The 22023-nt window shown below is 41.9% G+C and overlaps 1 protein-coding gene across 3 annotated transcripts in view; it reads left to right on the forward strand.

The window, feature by feature from the left end:
* Positions 1-21722, forward strand: part of heatr5b (HEAT repeat containing 5B) — a 30974-nt gene extending 9252 nt beyond the window's left edge. For all 3 annotated transcript variants that reach the window (XM_053231009.1, XM_053231011.1, XM_053231010.1), the window contains exons 10-36: positions 2101-2351; positions 2437-2548; positions 3819-3971; positions 4316-4415; positions 5793-5906; positions 6502-6661; positions 6822-6997; positions 7512-7617; positions 8195-8385; positions 8801-8960; positions 9589-9778; positions 10561-10730; positions 10932-11079; positions 11274-11453; positions 12636-12887; positions 12973-13154; positions 13400-13468; positions 14304-14483; positions 15691-15937; positions 16810-17049; positions 17193-17320; positions 17694-17838; positions 18246-18518; positions 19176-19400; positions 19876-20027; positions 20271-20484; positions 20668-21722. In XM_053231009.1, coding sequence (XP_053086984.1) covers positions 2101-2351; positions 2437-2548; positions 3819-3971; positions 4316-4415; positions 5793-5906; positions 6502-6661; positions 6822-6997; positions 7512-7617; positions 8195-8385; positions 8801-8960; positions 9589-9778; positions 10561-10730; positions 10932-11079; positions 11274-11453; positions 12636-12887; positions 12973-13154; positions 13400-13468; positions 14304-14483; positions 15691-15937; positions 16810-17049; positions 17193-17320; positions 17694-17838; positions 18246-18518; positions 19176-19400; positions 19876-20027; positions 20271-20484; positions 20668-20975 — 4826 coding nt within the window. In that variant the 3' untranslated portion in view covers positions 20976-21722. The remainder of the gene's footprint in view (positions 1-2100; positions 2352-2436; positions 2549-3818; positions 3972-4315; positions 4416-5792; positions 5907-6501; positions 6662-6821; positions 6998-7511; positions 7618-8194; positions 8386-8800; positions 8961-9588; positions 9779-10560; positions 10731-10931; positions 11080-11273; positions 11454-12635; positions 12888-12972; positions 13155-13399; positions 13469-14303; positions 14484-15690; positions 15938-16809; positions 17050-17192; positions 17321-17693; positions 17839-18245; positions 18519-19175; positions 19401-19875; positions 20028-20270; positions 20485-20667) is intronic.
* The last annotated feature ends 301 nt before the right edge of the window (positions 21723-22023 follow it).

Here is a 22023-nt window from a genome sequence, read left to right on the forward strand (position 1 = left end):
GTCCCGGGGAAAATGATCGATTGAAACATAATGAGCTCTGTAGCAGCATCTGAGGCATCATTTTAGAGCTCCAAAGTTGGCTAAAATGCCCCTCTTCCCCAGCCTTTGTCTATGGGTACTATAGATCGCAGCAGCGTGGGGCTGGTGTCGTTTGAAAGCTAATGAAGAGCTCTTTAAGCTTTTTAACTGTTATATGGTTACACGGCCATATTATAACATCTAATGCGTGTCGGTTATTGTGATCGGGCGCACTCGTAATATTTTAAAGGTGCATTAGATAAGATTAGTTTATTTTTAGGTGGGTTCGATATTTACATATATCTTTTACTCCTTTAAGCCCATTCCCACCACATGTTCATGAAATTCCACCCACAGGATCTATGCTGGCCCACAGAGTGTCTGTAAAACCAGACCACAAAGGTCTGTCAAAATATATATTTATTATATTAGACTTACATAGTGAAGAATGTGTGAAGATCTTTGCACTTTCTTCTCTATGCAAGTCTAAAGTCATAAACATATATTTTGATAGACCTCTGGTTTTCATTCAGTGTGCGGACAGCCTCTACCTTGGATTTTGAACATTTTCTTGCTTCATACACCTGAGGACATGATTATCTCATTTGAGCTCAAGTTTGTTTTCCAAACGAGTTTTCTCAGTGACTTAATGCACTTTTACTAAGGCCATGGCCTAATCAATGTTTTTTATTTATTTATTTATTTATTTATTTTTTTTTTTTTAAATCATGTTCTACATATTTTCCAGGTCATTTGTACAAGTAAGTAAAAAAAAAAATACTGTTGCACGTTTAACTCTATGGCTTGCACAGATTGGGACTTCTGGTGTTCAAACAGTGTAGATGCATTAGAGGCATAATTAATAGAATGCTGATTCTCATGATGTCCACTGTCATGTTTTTGCATTGCACCCCTACTTCATCACAATTTGAAGTAGCACAGCCAAAGAAAATGAGATGCGTCCTGTGGAGATATCTCATTTTAAATTTCATACTTTCGGAAGTAACAATGGTTCTGTGTGTATCTTCGCCAAGTTGTGACATAAAATCCTGAGGAGAAAAATTCGCTCTCAGAGCTGCAGGATATGAACTGCTCGATGTATTTTCTCAGAAGAGTCCCTGGACCAATCAGATTTAGTTATATTAGTCACCTGATCTTCTTGATGAGAAGGATCTCGTAGTGACTTGCAGAGCGAAGCTTTTATGAAAGCAAGTCATTTGAAGCAAAAATGATTTGGGGCATCGAAGTACTTGACACAGAGCTCTATACTGACATCCGCTGGACAATAAAAATTCTTACACTACCCCCATGTTAACTGAGTGTGTAAATATAAGGCTATTATAGATGCTTGTTTATTACACAGACATTGAATAACTGACCAGACTTAAAAAAAAAAAAAAAAAAAAAAAAAAGGACCTGCTCTGTGTTATCTGTAAATAATGCTCTAGAGTTCCTTGTTTTTTTCCTTTTTTTTTTCTTTCTTTTTTTTTTTTTAACTGTAGCTTATGGTTTGAATGTATAGTGTGGAATTTTTTTTCCTTTTTTTATTGAACATAAAACATTTCGTTCAGGGTGTTTTCTTCATTCATTCAATAAAAATGTGATATTTTCCAAAAAAAAAAAAAAAAAAGTGATTTTTTTTTTCCAGATTCTGTTACATCAATACAATGTCTAAAAGTAAAGAAAAAAATTCTAAAAGCTGAGCTTCTGCTGAAAACATTGATAGCAAACACTTGTAAAAAACATTTGTTAACCCAAAACAGATATTAAAAAATGACCTCTCCAGAGAGAGATAGAAAAGAGGCTGTTGATAGTACAACGAAATGATAACAGGAATTACCTTGCAACAACAAATGGATAAAAAGTACATGACGTTCTTTAATAAATGAATAAATGTAAAGCAGACTGTTGTGGTGTAAGAGGAATAAAACTCTTCAGTGTGGTAACAGTAACTCTGCGCCATCACACCATGCTGTCGTTGATTATTTTCCTGTAACAACATGACACCGTTTTAATTCCTGATTTAAACCAAAGCTGTTAATAAGTGAAACCCCGCGTTACAGTTGGTAATTTACGCCGCAGGTCTGTTGGAGACGGTGATGTCGGTGCTCCTTCATCCCAGCATGGCGGCTCGTCTAGCAGCAGCCTGGTGCCTGCGCTGCGTTGCCGTGGCGCTGCCCAATCAGCTGACTCCGCTGCTGGATCGCTGCGCCGAGCGCATCAACGCCCTGAAGAGCTCGCCCGAAGCTGTGAGCGGGTACAGCTTCGCCATGGCCGCCCTGCTGGGGGCGGTGCACCAGTGTCCGCTGGGTATTCCTCACTCCAAGGGCAAGGTGTGTGTGTGTGTGCATTCATGTATTTATTCATTTTCTTTCTGTGTTATAGTATAAAGTGTTGACTCGTTTATTATTATTTTAGATGGTGGTGAGCATAGCGGAGGATCTGCTGCGATCTGCGGCTCAGAACAGTCGTCTCTCTCTGCACCGTACGCAAGCCGGCTGGCTGCTCCTGGGAGCGCTCATGACTTTAGGTAAACCTCACCGATCACCTGCTTCTCATGGGGAGGAAAAAATAAACATATTTACATACATTATACATGTCAGTGCTGGTCACTGGTCCTGTTATTTCATAGCGTTTACGTGTAAATGAATGACGTTTGAGTGTCACAGCTCGGCTCACTGACTGACTGACTGGACACTGAATTTTTCATAACTTTTATTGTCAGAGATTTGAAGATTTTCTGCAGATTAAATGAAACATATATATAAAATGAGACTTCAGTTCAGTCCACATTTATATGTAGACTCAGTCTGAACAGTCAAACTAACTTACTTTGTTTCTCTCGGTCTCTCTTTCTTTTCTTCTCTTTTTGTCTGTCTTTCTGTCTCTCATTTCTTTTCATTGTATCTCTCATTTACTTTTCTCTCATTTACTTTTCTTTCTTTCTTTCTTCTGTCTTAGTTTTGAGCTTTCTTTCTCTCTTTCATCCTTTCTTTTCATTGTTCCTCTAATTTGCTTTCTTTTTCTTTCTTTCTTTCTTTCTTTCTTTTTATCTGTCTATCTATTGATCATTCAGTCTCTCATTTGTGTTTTTTTTCCATTGTTTTCTTTGTTTCTTTCAGTCTCTTTCTCTCTGTCTATCTGTCTCTCTTACTGTGTCTCTCTCTTTCATCCTCTTCATTGCGTCTCTCATTTATTTTTCTTTATTTAAAATTTCATTTATTCTTCCTTATTTAAAAATTTCTATTCATTCAAAAAAAAAATGTGTGTTTTTTTTTTTTTTTTTTTTTTTAAACTACTGCTTTTGAAATACTGATCAGATTTAGTGAGGGAATGAGATCAGATTTAGTGAGGGAACGAGATCAGGTTTAGTGAGGGAATGAGATCAGATTTAGTGAGGGAATGAGATCAGATTTAGTGAGGGAATGAGATCAGATTTAGTGAGGGAATGAGATCAGGTTTAGTGAGGGAATGAGATTGGGCATGCTTTTGTATATTTTGTTTTGATAATAGGACTGATGAATCCAACATCTCCACAATAACAAATTATGATTCCAACAATATAAACACAATATAAACACGGTATAAATGTTTAATGAATAGGATCTACACTAGGTTTGCATTAAGCATTATGCAGTTAATCTTTATAATGTAAGTGTCATTCATATGTCTTTTAAATGTACCTTTACATTTACATTTACCTGCGCATTACAAATGCGCTGTACCTGTAGTGATATTGTAGTACAGAGTGTAATAGTGTGTTTCTAAACTACCCCTTATTCACTCCTGTGTGTGCTCAGGTTCGTCTCTGGTGCGCTACCACCTGCCCAAGATGCTGCTGCTGTGGAGGAACGTGTTCCCTCGCTCTCAGAAGGAGCTGGAGGCTGAGAAGGCCAGAGGAGACTCCTTCACCTGGCAGGTCACGCTGGAGGGCAGAGCTGGAGCTCTCTGTGGTAATCACACATGAAAATTAGCTTTGGCTCGTTACTAAAAATCCTGAAAGTGTTGTGAACATGCCTATCAAGTCATTAACGTTTTGGTGTTGCGGGTGAAACTCCAGACATCATTGCTCAAACATTTTGTTGTACAGTAGTGAATATCACTCTTTAACATTTTCATCCATCAGCTAATGTTGAGTTCTGGATTCTGATTGGTCAGAAGATGTTAATTAATTTTCAGAGCATCAGGAGATGCTTTACAGCCAATATAACATAAGTGATAACAGGAACTAACAACATTACATGTAACTGTAAACGGCTAAAAAATTATGATATGATTTCTCGCCTTTTCTTGTCAGCCATGCGGAGTTTCGTAGCTCACTGTCCCGAGCTTCTCACTGAGGACGTGATCCGGCGGCTCATGACTCCTATTGAATGCGCCATGACCATGATGGCTCAGTATGTGTTTTTACAAAAACTAACATTAGTCTAACATTAACTAATGCCTCACATTCACCATCATAAATCTGCATATCTGATGTTAGAATTTTAGAAATAAAAATAAGAGTTTAATGTATTGGGTGGTTAGTTGTACTGATTAAGGTGTGGGCTCAGGGGGTAGTTGTACTGATTAAGGTTTGGGCTCAGGGGGTAGTTGTAGTGATTAAGGTGAGGGCTCAGGGGGTAGTTGTACTGATTAAGGAGTGGGTTCAGGGGGTAGTTGTACTGATTAAGGAGTGGGCTCAGGGGGTAGTTGTAGTGATTAAGGTTTGGGCTCAGGGGGTAGTTGTACTGATTAAGGAGTGGGTTCAGGGGGTAGTTGTACTGATTAAGGTGTGGGCTCAGGGGGTAGTTGTACTGATTAAGGTGTGGGTTCAGGGGGTAGTTGTACTGATTAAGGAGTGGGCTCAGGGGTAGTTGTACTGATTAAGGTTTGGGCTCAGGGGGTAGTTGTACTGATTAAGGAGTGGGCTCAGGGGGTAGTTGTACTGATTAAGGTGTGGGTTCAGGGGGTAGTTGTAGTGATTAAGGTTTGGGCTCAGGGGGTAGTTGTACTGATTAAGGTGTGGGTTCAGGGGGTAGTTGTACTGATTAAGGAGTGGGCTCAGGGGGTAGTTGTACTGATTAAGGTGTGGGCTCAGGGGATAGTTGTACTGATTAAGGTGTGGGCTCAGGGGGTAGTTGTACTGATTAAGGTGTGGGCTCAGGGGGTAGATGTACTGATTAAGGTGTGGGCTCAGGGGGTAGATGTACTGATTAAGGTGTGGGCTCAGGGGGTAGTTGTACTGATTAAGGTGTGGGCTCAGGGGGTAGTTGTACTGATTAAGGTGTGGGCTCAGGGGGTAGTTGTAGTGATTAAGGTGTGGGCTCAGGGGGTAGTTGTACTGATTAAGGTTTGGGCTCAGGGGGTAGTTGTACTGATTAAGGTGTGGGCTCAGGGGATAGTTGTACTGATTAAGGTGTGGGCTCAGGGGGTAGTTGTACTGATTAAGGTGTGGGCTCAGGGGATAGTTGTACTGATTAAGGTGTGGGCTCAGGGGGTAGTTGTACTGATTAAGGAGTGGGCTCAGGGGGTAGTTGTACTGATTAAGGAGTGGGCTCAGGGGGTAGTTGTACTGATTAAGGAGTGGGCTCAGGGGGTAGTTGTACTGATTAAGGTGTGGGTTCAGGGGGTAGTTGTACTGATTAAGGAGTGGGCTCAGGGGTAGTTGTACTGATTAAGGAGTGGGTTCAGGGGGTAGTTGTACTGATTAAGGTGTGGATTCAGGGGGTAGTTGTACTGATTAAGGTTTGGGCTCAGGGGGTAGTTGTACTGATGGGTCGTTCTACTTCCAGCGTTCCTGCAGTTATAAAGGTTCATGGTGCTCACCTGAAGGCCAGTGCAGCGATGGTACGCCTCCGACTCTACGACATCCTGGCCCTCCTTCCTCCCAAAACATACGAAGGCAAGTCCTACTCAGTGCAAATTCTCATTTCGCTCCTGAACTGGTGTCCATTTCTGATGTATGCTGCTATTTACTTTGGTGTTGGCTGTATGGAATTAAGACCCATAAGTCTCCTGGGCTGTTTCATGTCCACTTGCGGATTAATTAGAGCACATGGACAACGAGCTCTTTTCAGAATCGGGAGCTTGTGGACACACTGACGAAACCGAGCAAAATAAAACTGTTATATAACTCTCGTGCTAGCACAGCATGCACAATATGTCACCTCGCAGTTAAACTGTCGAGAGAAAATGAAGATGCTTCTCCGACAAGAACGTTTTTACCTGAGAGGCGAGCAGAGAGCGCCACAGCTCATAGCTGAAATGTTCGCCAGTGACTTGTTGACTTATTGTCGAGGTTCTATCTCAAAACCTTTATTAAGACAAGATCAAGAGGTGAAATAAATTTGTCCCCAAATTCATAAGTTTGGTTTCCTTTAATCTATGTTTAACTAGCTAAAGTCATGAGACTGGACAGCACACTGGAGCTTTTACTTGAATGTACCATTCATCCACCCTGTACTTATATGGTTGTTGTTGCTCATGATGATGATCAGGCAGTTTCAGCGCTCTGCTGAGGGAGCTGGTAGCTGAGTTTACTCTGACGGATAATTCGTCCAACACGACCACGTCCCTGCTGCGTTCGCTCTGTCACTATGACGACAGCGTCCTCATGGGCTCGTGGCTGCAGGAGACGGATCACAAGTCCATCGAAGACCAGGTGAAAGAGAAATAATCTTTATTTGTAATGGAAATGTGTTTCTTGCTATAATTAGGGTCTAGGGTCTGGGCTAATCGTATCTAATCCTGGTTTACGTGCTTTAGGAGTATTCTGAGCTGTGTTATAAAGTGTTATAAAGCTTGTGTGTGTGTTTTATCAGTTGCAGCCTAACAGTGCCTCAGGCAGCGGCGCCCTGGAGCACGACCCCTCCTCTATCTATCTGCGCGTTCCTGTGGGCGAGGCCGTCCCCGGGCCACTGCCACTCGGAGTGTCAGTCATCGACGCGTCAGTGGCTCTTTTCGGTGTCGTCTTCCCCCACGTCTCCTTCAAACACAGGTGAAATGCCAAAAATCGCCCTCTAGTGGCAAGTCGTTATGCTGTCATCAGTCGCAGTCAGTGTCCGGACACCGGAACGGATAAAAGTTATTAGTGCATATTAGTATTAGTGAGATTTATTTTAAAATATGTATTTTCCACAAGTATGTCATACTTGTAAGTTACATGTACTACTGTAACATCAGCTAGCTAGCTTAACACAACCAAAACCACTGGCTGTGTTCACGCTAACGGATTGGCCAGGAGACTCTGGAAATTAAATTCGGCCTCCCAGGTTTAAAAAGTAATATGTTCCTGGAGAATTCTGTGCTATCGCTACACAATACTGTTGAATTTTTTTAACATCAAATAATGCTCAGGTCTATGCATTAATACCCCAAAAATCAATACACTGATCATATATGGGTGTGCAGTATACAAAAAGATACCACAGATACTTATAAATGCATCCAAGCAAGGAAGGTGAGTCTGATGATCTGTTTTTGTTAAAAACAAATTGTCTGATATTTTTCAGGCTCCAGATGCTGGATCACTTTGCTGAGTGCATTAAACAGGCCAAAGGAGTGCGACAGCAGGCTGTGCAGCTCAACATCTTCACAGCTGTGCTCAGTGCCCTGAAGGTAAATCGAAATGAGGAGGGTTAAAGGAACGCTAGTGTTGGAGTCGAGGCAGAGAGTCGAGTTGAGGCAGAGAGTCGACTTAGAGAATCATTTCGACTTACAGAGTCGAGTCGACTTACAGAGTTGAGGAGTCGTGCTGAGTTAGAGGGTTGAGTCGAGTCAGAGAGTCGAGTCGACTTAGAGAGTTGAGTAGTTGAGCTGAGTTAGAGGGTTGACTCGAGTTGAGTCAGAGAGTCGAGTCAGCTTAGAGAGTTGAGTTGAGTCAACTTGGAGAGTTAAAGAGTCAAGCTGAGTTAGAGGGTTGATTTGAATTAGAGACTCGCATGTTGACTTGGGGCTCGACTCAGCCTCTAAACCAAAGACGTGAAATTTATGCCTTTTTTTTATGAGCTGACTTTGCTTTCCTGCCATGAAAGAAGCACACTCCAGACTCGAGACTTGCATAATCCGACTTATGAACATCTCTGCAACACGTGCCTGGAATATTACATTTGCTAAAATGCTGCACTGTAACTGACACTTTATTAGCTGATAGTTTTTTCTATATTTCTGAGACTTTTATGATACGTGTGTGCAGGGTCTGGCTGAGAATAAGAGTACGCTGGGCCCCGAGGAGGTGCGGAAGTCGGCCCTGGCCCTGGTGATGGGAGCTCTAGATAACCCGAACCCCATCCTGCGCTGTGCAGCGGGTGAAGCTTTGGGCCGCATGGCGCAGGTCGTCGGAGAGGCCACGTTCATCGCCAGCATGGCTCAGCACAGCTTCGACAAGTAAAAACCCCCAGCTACTGCTCAGGCCATAGCTTACAGCAGAAACACTACTTCATTATGAATATAAATGTGCACTGTGAGCCAGTGCAAAGAAAAGTAAACATGTATCCCAATATAATATTCCAATATTTTGATAATTTTGTTAATTTATTTAACACAATAATTTTATTGTTGCAGCACACCAAGACAACAAGATGTAGAAATATTATTTTAGCAGCCACAACACTGATGATAATATTAAAATTTCCTCTTTTACTTGACTATACATAGTGATACCAGAAGTCATTTCCAGACTTGACAATACGAGTTCTGGAGATATTTAGACATTTGTACAATACGTTACTCTTGTTAATGTTGTGTTCTTGTTGTTGTTGCTGTTGCTGTGAGGTTTAAAAGCAGAATTTATTCTCAACAGGCTAAAGTCTGCTCGAGACGTCGTCTCCAGAACGGGTCACTCTCTGGCTCTGGGTTGTCTGCACCGCTACGTGGGTGGCATCGGTTCGGGTCAGCATCTCAAGACCAGCGTCAGTATCCTGCTCGCCCTGGCGCAGGACGCCACCTCTCACGAGGTCCAGGTGAGAGATCGCAGCTCCAAAATACAATCATGATACTAGATGAGGGATTTAAAAAATCAACAGCTGTGTTTTGGTTTCTAATTTTTTTTTAGCAGTTCGACCAAAAGTACAGTTTGGGCTAGAAGGAAATCAGCCCAAAGTCGAATCAGCTTTTTACTTTTGTTGTTTAGTTTTGATGATTTATCCTTTCAAACCAGCAGGGAATGTTTCCTGATCTTCTTGTTATGAGATCTTAGAAATATGTGCTATATTTCAATCCTTCTCACCGTGTTTGAGAAGATTCCACTTTTATAGTATTCATTACTAAAGGAGGGCGAAATTTTCCCACGTTGAACATTAACAACTCTTTTAAATTAGTGATTGATGCTGAGTTAAATTACGGTATATTTATCAAAATATCTGTGGAATATATTGGTATTACGGATGGTTCTGTCTCATTTCCACTTTACGTTCTCCGTATAGAACGGCCAGGTGCTAGCTTGGTTAATCGTTAGCTTCAGCTTTTAGCTAGTTTATCTTCCTGAGACATGAGAACAGAGGTGTCAGTAGCAAAATATCTACACGATTAGACAGTTTTGTATTGCGAGGAATGATGGTTGGTCCGTGTGTGTGTGTGTGTGTGTTACAGACGTGGGCTCTGCACTCTCTGGCTCTGATCGTGGACTCGAGCGGCCCGATGTATCGGGGTTACGTGGAGCCGACCCTGTCTCTGGTGCTGACTCTGCTCCTCACCGTTCCCCCCTCACACACCGAGGTGCACCAGTGCCTGGGCCGCTGCCTCGGAGCCCTCATCACCACCGTCGGCCCTGAGCTCCAGGGTAAGCACCATGACCACGATGATATGATAATAAAGTTTATACTCGCGTGAAGATATCCAGTGGCTTTTTATTTATGCATTGATCAGTTTTGGGGCAAATTATACATTTTTGACCCCAAGCCTTGCTACTTTTTGTTATTTCAGAATTATTTTTCATATTCAGTAAAGTTTTTCCAATTTTATAGCTGAACTAGTATATCCTACATGAGTGTAGCGTATCAGGATAGCAAAAAAGAATAAAATATCACTTTCACTCTTAATTTAAACGTGCCTTGTTTCATTTTGTTACGTTTCAAAAATTAGTTAGAGCGGTATTCATAATGTTAATATGTAAAATAAATAAATAACAAATAAAAGAGGAGAATCTGACTCCCTTTGTAAATAAAAGCCGAATTCCACATGGTGTCGCAGCTCCTAGTTTGAGAAATAAATGCTCCCGTGTTTCCCCACCTTCTGCAGTGGTCTAGCTAATAAATTTTGCTATGAAAAAACAGGGTCACATGCTGTTATGATAAGTCTCATTAGCAAATCAGTACAGCATTGTGTAATAATATTAGAACAAGTAAAAATAAATTAACTATTTTCATTCATTCAGCTCATTTTTGTTATGTTAAAAGCACCAGCTTTATCAGTAATAAGTGTTTTTTCTTTAAATTACCTTTTCTCTAAGGGGTTCCATGTTTTTTCAGCCCAGCGTATCCTGAATCTCGGAATGTGTGTGATGAATGTGTACGGCTAAAACCTGAAAACCCGTCTCGTGTCGCTGTGTTTCTTTGTGCGTAGGCAACAGTGTGACGATCTCGACCATCCGCTCGTCGTGTCTGGTCGGCTGCGCCATCATGCAGGATCACTCGGACTCGCTGGTGCAGGCGGCCGCCATCTCGTGCCTCCAGCAGCTGCACATGTTCGCACCGCGCCACGTCAACCTGTCCAGCCTGGTGCCCTGTCTCTGTGTAAGACTCACGCATGGCCTCTGAGTGTGTGTGTGTGTGTGTGTGTGTGTGTGTTTTGGTTAATCGAATGTGTGTGCATGCATTAAGAATGAGGATTGCATTTGAATTGTTGTTTGTGTTTAAATAGTCATTGTAAGTGTAATATATAAGTGTGTGTGTGTGTGTGTGTGTGTGTGTGTGTGTGTGTGTGTGTGTGTGTAGGTGCACCTGTGCAGTTCTCACCTGCTTTTACGGCGCGCGGCCGTGGCTTGTTTGAGGCAGCTGGTCCAGAGAGAGGCGGCGGAGGTGTGTGAGTACGCCATGAGCCTCGCCAAGAAGGCCGGAGACAACAAGGACAGCGCCACTTTCAGTACGTCACAATGGTGACTTCCTGTTTGAACAGGAAATACATCTACACACAGAATCAAATCAGGACCCTGTGTGCTGCAGGGTCCAAAAATCTGATGAACTCAGACTTTTCAACCAGCTAAAACTGTTTTGTTAGTAAATAATAAAATGTGTATTTGTGAGGATTAAATATTAAGAGCCTCCTTGCTGTTTTAGACCTGAACATCAGTGAGACGGGGCTGGAGGGCGTGCTGTTCGGAATGCTGGACCGCGAGACAGACAGGAAGTTGTGCTCGGACATCCACGACACGCTGGGACACATGCTGTCCTCTCTGGCTGTGGGGAAACTCTCACACTGGCTCAAACTGTGCAAAGACGTCCTCGCTGCCAGCACGGGTACACACTTATCTCCAGTTGCCTAGCAACGGTGTCAAACATCATATCATGTAATGTCTGTACTGGAGTATGAATTAATACTACACAGTATGGCAGGGCTTTTATTTTTATGTATAAACATACAATACACAATACACACACACACACACACACAAAAAAACAAGCTAAAAGCTTTTTTTTTTTGCACATTAGTAGTACTTTTACTCCAACTTTACCTTTAAATTATTTTTATTAATTGATATTACTTTAATTGTTGTACTCTTATTTTATTTTTATTATTTTTTATTGTCATTTTGCTGCATTTCTATTATTTTTGTATTTTCCTATTTATATATTTTCTCTGTCTCTCTTTTTTTAATTTTTTTTTTTATATATAAATATGTCACACAGTAAAGCACTTTGCTTTGTATTTTAAAAGTACAGCATGCTCCAAAAGACCTTGGGACTATTTTTTGGACTTTTTCTCTGGATTTTATTTAAAACTCGAAAGTGTCAGAATTTTGAAAAATTTTAAACAAAGAAAGCAAATCTTGAATTTTCATGGTTCAAGATTCTGCACAAGTTTACCATAAGATTAATAATAATATTACTCATAATATTTAATATGCGAAATAATATAATGTATCAGTATTATTGGTATCTTCCTCATATTTTCTTCTATAATTAAAAAAAGTGCATACAGCAGCCATCAGTTACTCCTATAAGTCTAATCATGTCTAATCATGTCTAATCATGTCTGATCATGTCTGATCACGTCTAATCATATCTGCCCCCAATTGAAGAGATAAAGGTCAGTAACAAATCAGAAACTTTTGGGATTAAAATCATTTCCATAGCATTAAGGTTGGAAATTTGTGTTTTATGGTAATTACAGTGATTCTGCAAGTAAACCCTGTTTAGGTATTATTTATTTTGTTTAATTTTTTTTCGCTTAAATTCACCGCATATCTGTAATTTCCTTCAATTTGATTATTCTGCCATTACTATATGATACTTTAAAAGCAGTTGTTTATTAATTCTTTATCAGGTTATAACCCGTCAGAGTAAAACCTGCATCTGTTGATTCGCTTGTGATGGTTTCGATATTTTTTACTACTAATTAAGTCATGTCTTGACGAGATATGAAAATAATCTGATTCCATTTCTTTAAGAACCCGATGTGTATCTCTCTCTGTGTCTCAGAGGTCGGAGGCGCCGTGGCATTCGAGGTGGAGAAAGAGGAAGACTCGGAGAAGAAGGACGAAATGGACGATGACATCATGTTCACGGGGCTGGGCGAGGACGACAAGTCGAAGCCGTCGGTCGCCCCACGCTGGGTGACTCGCGTGTTCGCCGCCGACTGCCTCTGCCGTATCATCCACCTGTGTGAAAACGCAGACAAAACACACTTCGACCTGGCTGCAGCTCGGACCGCCAAAGCCAAGAACCCTAAAGGTGACATCATAGTGATGCTTGATGATTAAAATACTCCGATTCCTTTGTACAGTTTTTCTTATCGCTTTGATTGTTTTCCTTCCAGGTGATCTGCTGGTGCTGCATCTGTCCGATCTGATCCGGATGGCCTTCATGGCCGCCACAGATCACAGTCACCAGCTGCGCATGGCCGGCCTGCAGGCTCTCGAGGACATCATTAGGAAATTTGCTTCGGTGCCCGAGCCGGAGTTTCCTGGTCATGTGATCTTAGAACAGTACCAGGCCAATGTGAGTTCAGCTTCATCTTCGCGAAAACTGTTCTGGAAATTTCTAGATTTGAATCAGTTCTGTGCCGTCAGAATTTCTTTATTTGTACATTGTCTAGAGTTCAATATTTTTTATTATTATTGGAAGGTTTAAATTATCCACCGTAAGTCCCTGTGAATGAGCTGTTACTATGGAAACGATAACGTATTAGTGCGAGTGAAATTAATATAAACCTTTTGATATGTTTTTTTTTCTTTCGCTTTCAGGTTGGTGCAGCTCTCCGACCCGCCTTCTCTCCCGACACGCCCTCTGACATCACGGCCAAAGCCTGCCAGGTAAAGTGAGAGAGAGAGAGAGAGAGAGGGAAAGAGAGAGTCGCTCCTCACTCATTCTACTCTTTAATTTCTAAACATTGGCATTAGTGCAGTTGATTTTATCAGCATCACTCACGTAACCTGTATAAGAAATTGCTAGAAAATGGTACGTTTTTGGGTAAGCGAGGACATGTCTGCACGTAGAGCAGCGATGTTTCCAACCTGCCATCGCCGCTTGTCCTTGTGGTGGTGGATTTATGAGCGTCAAGGACATCGTCCTTCTGATGGATGAAGTCCTAATGAAAGCCCTTGGTGTGTGTGTGTCTGTGTGTGTGTCTGTGTGTGTGTCTGTGTGTGTGTCTGTGTGTGTGTCTGTGTGTGTGTCTGTGTGTGTGTCTGTGTGTGTGCGCATGCAGGCTCAGACTCCTTATTTAACAGGATATACTCAGAATATCATCCACACCCTTGGGATGAAATGAACATGAAGTTTTACCAGCAAGCGATTTCATGTTGGGACTCAGAGATGTTCAGTCACTTATCATTAAAAAAAAGTAACAAAAAAGTTCAAATAGTGTATACCGAGAGTGTAAAAAGTTCAAAAGTTTGTACCCCCCCCCTTCTGAATGTGATATAAATATTCTCTAATATATTTTCTAATAAATTTTAACCAATTTAAAAGCTCTGAAGAAGCTTAGAGCCACCAGTTTAGCGTCCTTAATCAGACCTCCCGTTACAGCAGCGGTGTGTTGCTCAGAAGGTTTTGCATGTAGTGGTGGTGTCGTTGATATAGAAGGTGGGGTCTCTATGCTAGAAGAACAGACACTCAGTCTAACTCCATCTCCATCCTGTGCCTCAGGTGTGCAGTGCCTGGATTGGCAGCGGTGTAGTGAGCGACCTGAACGACCTGCGCCGCGTCCACAACCTGCTGGTTTCCTCTCTGGACAAAGTGCAGGCGGGTAAAGGCTCGTCCAGCCAGCTGTACAGCGAGAGCGCCACCACCATGGAGAAACTGGCCGTGCTCAAAGCCTGGGCCGAGGTGACGACTACACAATACACACACACACAACACACACACACGTTCATCAGCAAATAAAATCATAGACAAAAAAAATTATTTAACATCTCCAGGAGCCAGTGGATCCAGAGTCACATTCCTCACACTCACACTCCACGACTTTTGTATTCACTTCACTGAGTAGTGTGCTTTTAGATGAATAACTGAAGAAAAACTGAGAAAAATGATCAGTTTCTAAAATGAATACTAATGCTTCTACTGCCACTGCTAGCAGTACTTCTATTAATAATAATAATAATAATAATAATACTGATACTACTATTAATATTACTACTGCTGCTACTACTAATACTACTATTAGTACTGCTAATACTACTATTACTATTACTACTGCTACTGTTATTAATAATAATAAGAAGAAGAAGGAGAAGAAGAACAAGAATAATGCTACTACTGCTAATACTACTATTACTATTACTCCTATTAATAATAATAATACTGCTGCTAATACTACTATTACTATTACTCCTATTAATAATAATAATACTGCTGCTAATACTACTATTACTATTACTCCTATTAATAATAATAATACTGCTGCTAATACTACTATTACTACTGCTACTATTAATAATAATAATACTGCTGCTAATACTACTATTACTACTACTCCTATTAATAATAATAATACTGCTGCTAATACTACTATTACTACTACTATTATTAATAATAATAATAATACTGCTGCTAATACTACTATTACTACTGCTACTATTAATAATAATAATAATACTGCTGCTAATACTACTATTACTACTGCTACTATTAATAATAATAATACTGCTGCTAATACTACTATTACTACTGCTACTATTAATAATAATAATAATACTGCTGCTAATACTACTATTACTGCTACTACTATTAATAATAATAATAATAATAAGAAGAAGAAGAATATTGCTAATACTACTATTACTACTGCTACCATTAATAATAATAATAATAATACTGATACTACTATTACTAGTACTACTACTACTATTACTACTGCTACTACTTCTTAATACTACCAATAATAATTCTGTTACTTTTAAAATGTATAATATACAATTACAATACTATTACAACTTCTGCTCCTACTATTACTACTGCTACCTCTACTGCTTAAGATAATAATACTATTATTACTGCCGCTACTCCTTATGACCTCCTCTCGCTTTCTCAGGTCTACGTGGTGGCTATGAAGCTGAAGAAGGAGGCGGAGTCGAGGCCGGCACGCCCCGTGCGCAGCGGTGAGGATGATGACGATGAGGAGGACGTGGGTGATGAAGGTGACGTGCTTCCCGCAGACAGTCTGATCACGCTGGTGCAGCCCGAGCTGCCGTGTCTGAGCCGCCTGTGGCTCGCCGCTCTGAGAGACTACGCTCTGCTCACGCTGCCGGCCGAGTTCGCCAGCCAGCTGCCCCCTGAAGGTAGAGCTCACCTCACATCCGCACTTTTATTTGCTGACATTTTTATTTTAGCATCGCACCCTTTTATTTTTATTTTTAACCTGTAGTTTGGTTTTAATGAGAAACTTAAATCAAAGCAAAACTGAAATTTAGTGGTACAAAGACAATTTGCCAAGTAAATTTTAAAAGTAGTGATTTTTTAAACAATTATTTTTAATAAACAAGTAAATAAATAATACATTTTTAAAATGTATTGTTATAATATCTAGTTTATTTAATCTTATATATTTGTAATTTTTTTATTGTATTTTTAAAAAGGTATTTATATAATTAATATTCAGTTTTAATTTTATTTATCTAATTACTGTCTTATTTTTTAAATGAATTATTAGATATTTAAATTTTGTGATGCATGTTTTTGATGCATCAGCATATAATAGAATTTTTTTCCCATTATCAGCCAGTAGTCTCCATAATATTCCCATGCTGTGAAATAACTGTTAAAATTATTTTTATAATAAGAATTCTTATAGATAAATATGCAAATATGCAAATATGATCATTTTTATTTTATTTTGTTTATATAATTAAAATTCTGTTTATCTAATTATGTATTTTATGTTTTTTTAATTATTTTTTTATTAATTAATTATTTAAAATTGGTGTGGTATTGTTTAAAATTATTCTTATAAGAATATTTATTATAAAAAATGTATTATTTTGTGCATTAAACTACACAGATCCTGAAGATAGAATGTAGCACTGCTTTCACACTCCCTGTTTTCTGTTTTTTTTTAAACTTTATTTAGTTATAAATCAGAATATAAACTCATTCCTCAGCCTTGTTTTGTTTATTACACTGAACTGGTGATTAACTCTAACGCTGTGTGCAGGCGGAGCGTTTTACACTCCCGAGACCATCGACACGGCGCGTCTGCACTACCGCAGCTCGTGGGCTCCCATCCTGCACGCCGTCGCTCTCTGGCTCAGCACCACTGACTTCGGAGCCCCCGAGTGTCCCGAGGAGCCCCCGAGCGCCACCAGCACTGGGCCTGCCGGCTTTCCTCAGGGTCCTCCTGCCCCCAGCAAGAGCCACGACGAGCTGGTCAAAGACAGAATGCATCTGCTTTTGGGTACTGGAACACACTAGATAATAAAAATAGTGAGATCTAATATAATGTAACATACTTTTTCTTCATTAAAAGGTCACTCTAGGTCGATCTGTTCTGTAAGTAGTGGATAATAAAAGCATGTTCTATCTTGTTGTGGCACTCAGGCATCAGTATCGAGTTCCTGTGCTTCCCGAGGCCCGAGGAACCCATCGAGCGGGTGATGTCGTGTCTGCAGGCTCTGAGCACGCTGCTCGAGTGTCCACGGGCTCGGAAACACATCGCAGAGGATCAGGTGAGCAATAATTTCCTTTAATAACACGGCCAAGGTTTAGCTGTAGCATTTATGATTTTTGACTCCTTGCTACGGAGACAGAAGAGACACTTTCTTAGCTAAAGCAGCAGTCAGAGAAATAAAAATCCTGGGGGAAGAGTATGGAAGAGTAGTGGTTGATAAACGTACATCTGGGAGGAAGAACACAGATTAGCTAGCTAGCTAACATTTCCCGAAAATCACATGCCATCAGAAAAGCTCCATTAGCCATCTCATCCATTGACAATACGTTTTTCTGTGGACAAATTCAGATTTTATCTGTCTGCCTGACATCATAATACTGTGTGATTGTGCTGTTCTGTAACGTGTGTGTGCGCGTGTGTGTGTGTTGCAGTTGCTGGCCGTGGAGCTGCTGAACGTCCTGCACAGGTTGTTGTTAACACGTGACCCTCCCAGCGTGCAGCTGCAGGTGACGGCCGTGGTGCAGGAGACCATCCGCTCAGCTCATGAACATCTGGAGCAGCTCAGGAGCTCTGAGAGTGAGTTTACACCGCACGTGTTCAAGACATCACGTTTCATCATGTGGCATCACTTATCAACGTGTGGCATCTCATTTCGTCATGTGGCATCACGTTTCATCATGTAACGCGTTTCTTCACGTGGCATCACGTTTCTTTCTGTGGCATCATGTTTCTTCATGTGACCCTGCAATTTATCATGTGGCATCACGTTTCTTCGTGTTTCCTTATGCAGCCTTGTGTTTCATCATATGACATCACGTTTCGTCACGCGGCATCACGTTTTGACATGTGGCACAATATCAAATATCACCGAAATATCTCATGATCACATGACGTGACATCACAGGGATCACATCACATTTCACCCTGTTCACATGTCACAAGCGTTCCTGTGAGGTGTAAACTGAACTGTCTCTGTCTCTCAGATGCTGAGGAAGGTGGGGAGAAGGAATGGCCCCGCCTCCTGGGAGAGGGCGGAGACTCGGGGGAGCTGCAGCCGGGGAAGTCTCTGGTTTTTGCCGCCATGGAGCTGCTGGTGTTCCTCCTGGTGCGTCACCTTCCTCAGATCAACGCCAAAGCGTCAGACTCACCGAGCCACGTTCCCATCAAACCCCAGCAGCTCTCCGAGCACAGCAACCGCCTGCTCGCTGTCACTGTGGGCATCCTGGCAGACCTGCCCTCTCTGTGTTCTCCTGCAGGTACACACACACACACACACACACACACACACACACACATACATACGCACACACACATATATGCATACACACGCACACATGCACACATGCACACACATACAAACTCACACACACATACACACACACACACTCACACACTCATACATGCACACATACATACACACATATATACATACACATACACGCACGCACAAATACATGCGCACACGCACACAAACAGACACACATGCACACGCGCACACACATACGCACACGCTCACACAAACACACACACACCCTTACTGTCTTTCTCTATCTTTCTTTGTGCGTGTATGTATAAATACGGTTGTTTAAACCGCACACTGCTCTAATGTGACACACACTGTTCTAACATCACACACGCTGATTTTAACATAACACACACTGCTCTAACGTGATACACACTGCTCTAAACACTGCTCTAACACGACACACACTGCTCTAATGTGACACACACTGTTCCAACATCACACGCTGATTTTAACTTAACACACACTGCTCTAATGTGACACACACAGATTTTAACACGACACATACTGCTCTAAAATCACAAACGCTGATTTTGATGTAACACACACAGCTCTAATGTGACCCACTCTGTAGTGATAAGGTGCTAATAACACTGTGCTCTGCTAACAGGGAGCATGACCATCCTGCCCACGGTGCTGTTCCTGATCTGTGGGGTTCTGAGAGAGACGGCGGTGAAGACAGCAGACAGCAGCGTGTCTCCGCCCATCTCCGCCTCCCTGCAGGCCATCAAGACCATCATCACGTCTCCACTGAGCCGCGTGGAGCACATCCAGCAGCAGTGGAGCAGCCTGGTGAGGAGCAGCCTGGCATCGGTGCTGGAGTACTCCCAGCCTGGTGAGATCATCTCACACACACACACACACACACACACACAAACACATACACACACTCCCAGCCTGGTGAGATCATCTCACTCACAAACTCACACACACACTCTGTCAGCACGTACAGTGAGATGAGACAATCTGTGCTCGCGTACATTCAGTCTGGTGAGAAAATTTATCAGATACAGAGAGACGCTCCAACAGAGAGAGAGAGAGAGAGAGAAAGAGAAAGAGAAAGAGAGAGAGAGAGAGAGAGAGAGAGAGAGAGAGAGAGAGATACACAGACACATACAGACAGTCAGACAGACACACACACACACACATCACCTGTCCTCTAACATACTCATTTATATCTTTTAAAATTACATCTCTCTCTGTCTGTTTTTTCTCCCTTGCTCTCTCTCCCTCTCTCCCTCCCTCTCTCTCTCCCTCTCCCTCTCTCCCCCCTCTCCCTCTCTCTCTCTCTCTCTCTCTCTCTCTCTCAGATGAGTCCAGGCCCAGTGTGGATGAGGTGAGCATGCTGACAGCCATCACACTCTTCCTCGTATCTGCCGGCTCTGAGCTGCTCGGAGTCACCAGCTTACAGAAAGGCTGCATGGAGCGTTTCAGAAACGCCCTCAACTCCAGCGACCCACTGGTACATAACACACACACACACACACACTCACACACACACCATCAGGGTCACAAGTTGCTCATGACCTTCTGGGTGTGAATTTGAAACTGGTTTCCATGGTAACCAGTCCCAACATTAGCTAGTTTTTGGACTAGTGCTGCTGGTGTATCATATGTATTCAGACACTATCATTTTTTTATAATGCTGTCTATACGATTATGTGTGTGTGTGTGTGTGTGTGTGTGTGTGTGTGTGTGAGTGTAGGTGCAGGCGCGGTGTTACCAGATGCTGCTGTCCGTGTTCCAGCACTCAGTGCGCGCTCTCTCCACCCCCTACATCCACGCTCTGGCTCCTGCGCTGGTGGAGAAGCTGAAGGCGGCGGAGCGCTCGCGGCCCTCCACCCCGGCCGAGCTGCACGCGCTGCAGGAGGGGGTCCGAGTGCTCGAGGGCCTGGTGGGGCTTGGCGAGGAGCAGAACCGTGAGTCGCAACCTGCTCCGATCCACTCTGATATACACGTGTACAGTCGAGTGCAAAAGTTTGCGCACCCCTTTGTACCTGTGTTATTACAGTGTACCTGCAAAATAGAATTCCGTGGTGAAATCAATGATCAATAATATTATAAAGAGTTAATTGAATGTATTATTTTTTTTTTTAACTCAGGAGTTCAGCTGCTGGCTCTGCTCGTCCCCACGCTCATCTCCTACCTGCTGGATGAGAACACGTTCTCCTCGGCTCCGCCCACCTCCAAGGCTCTTCACGAGTTCGCGCTGCAGAACCTGATGCGCATCGGGCCGCTCTACCCCGCCGCCTTCAAGACCGTCATGGGGGCGGCGCCTGAGCTCAAGCCCCGCCTCGAGGCGGCCATCAGAGCCAATCAGGCCAGCAACAAAGCCAAGGTCACGGCCAGACAGGCCCAGCCCACTGTACAGGCCACACCCACTATCAAACTCAAAACAAGCTTCTTCTAAGAGTTCAGGGTTTATTTAGTACATTTTTTGGGACCAAACTGCTATAAAATGGGGTTTAAAATGTAAAAATATGAAGTTGTGTATGTTGGTAAACGTCCTCGTAGCTGTCTGGTAATAAACAAGTTAGAGTTTTCATGTGTGTAAAATGCACCTTAATCACAACAGATTGTCATAGAAGCACTTTTTCATGAAGTCATAAAGCGTAAATATCCGCCTCACATTCGTTCCAGTGACTTGTATTTTTCTGCTTTTCTTTCTTTAACGCATCTTATTCTTTATTCTTCCGTCTTTCCCACACTTTTTAAATTCGTTTCCTTTTTGCTCTTATTATGCGACTCTGATGAAACTTCTTGTGAGCCTCCATGACTGTGGTTTTTTGGTTTGTTTTTTGGACGTACGTACACCTGCCCTCTGTTTTTAACGGTTAGTGATTGTTGTGAAACACAGCACAGAGATGTGTCTGCACCGCTGCTCCATTCTGACTCGTGTGTAAAGAGTAAAACGTCACTGTAAATAGCAGCGAGGATTCAGCTCTCGCACATTATTTATTTCAGCATTAAGGAGTTACAGTGAAGCTGCACAGATGTTACAGTTTATTGTTTTATTGTTGGACTGTTTTAGTGTCAGAGTGATGATTAAACGCAACACGTCGACCGAATCGTCCTCAGACCCGAGTGATTACAACGTCAGTAAAAACCCTGCTGTTAAATGGAACATGATCACAATAAAGAAAAAAATTACATCGTCCATTAGTGTTCTTGTGTTTCTCTGTGAGTTAGTGTGTGAGTGAGAGAGAGTGTGAATGCGTGTGTGTGAGTGTATGTGTGTGTGAATGTGTGTGTGTGTATGCGAGTTGCATATTTAAAATAGCTTTTAATGTTCTAGAGTCACAGACTATTTATTTAGTCTGACAAATTCTTGACAATTTTCTCTTTTATCAGATCTTTTCATGAACTTATTTTAAAACACGACCAGATTTATGTAAAGCTTAATTACCTAAATAATTATTGTTTTTTAAATAATAAAGTAATTTATATTTAATCCTTAT

The sequence above is a fragment of the Pangasianodon hypophthalmus genome, chromosome 28 (genome assembly GCF_027358585.1).
Source record: "Pangasianodon hypophthalmus isolate fPanHyp1 chromosome 28, fPanHyp1.pri, whole genome shotgun sequence".
Lineage (NCBI taxonomy): Eukaryota > Metazoa > Chordata > Actinopteri > Siluriformes > Pangasiidae > Pangasianodon > Pangasianodon hypophthalmus.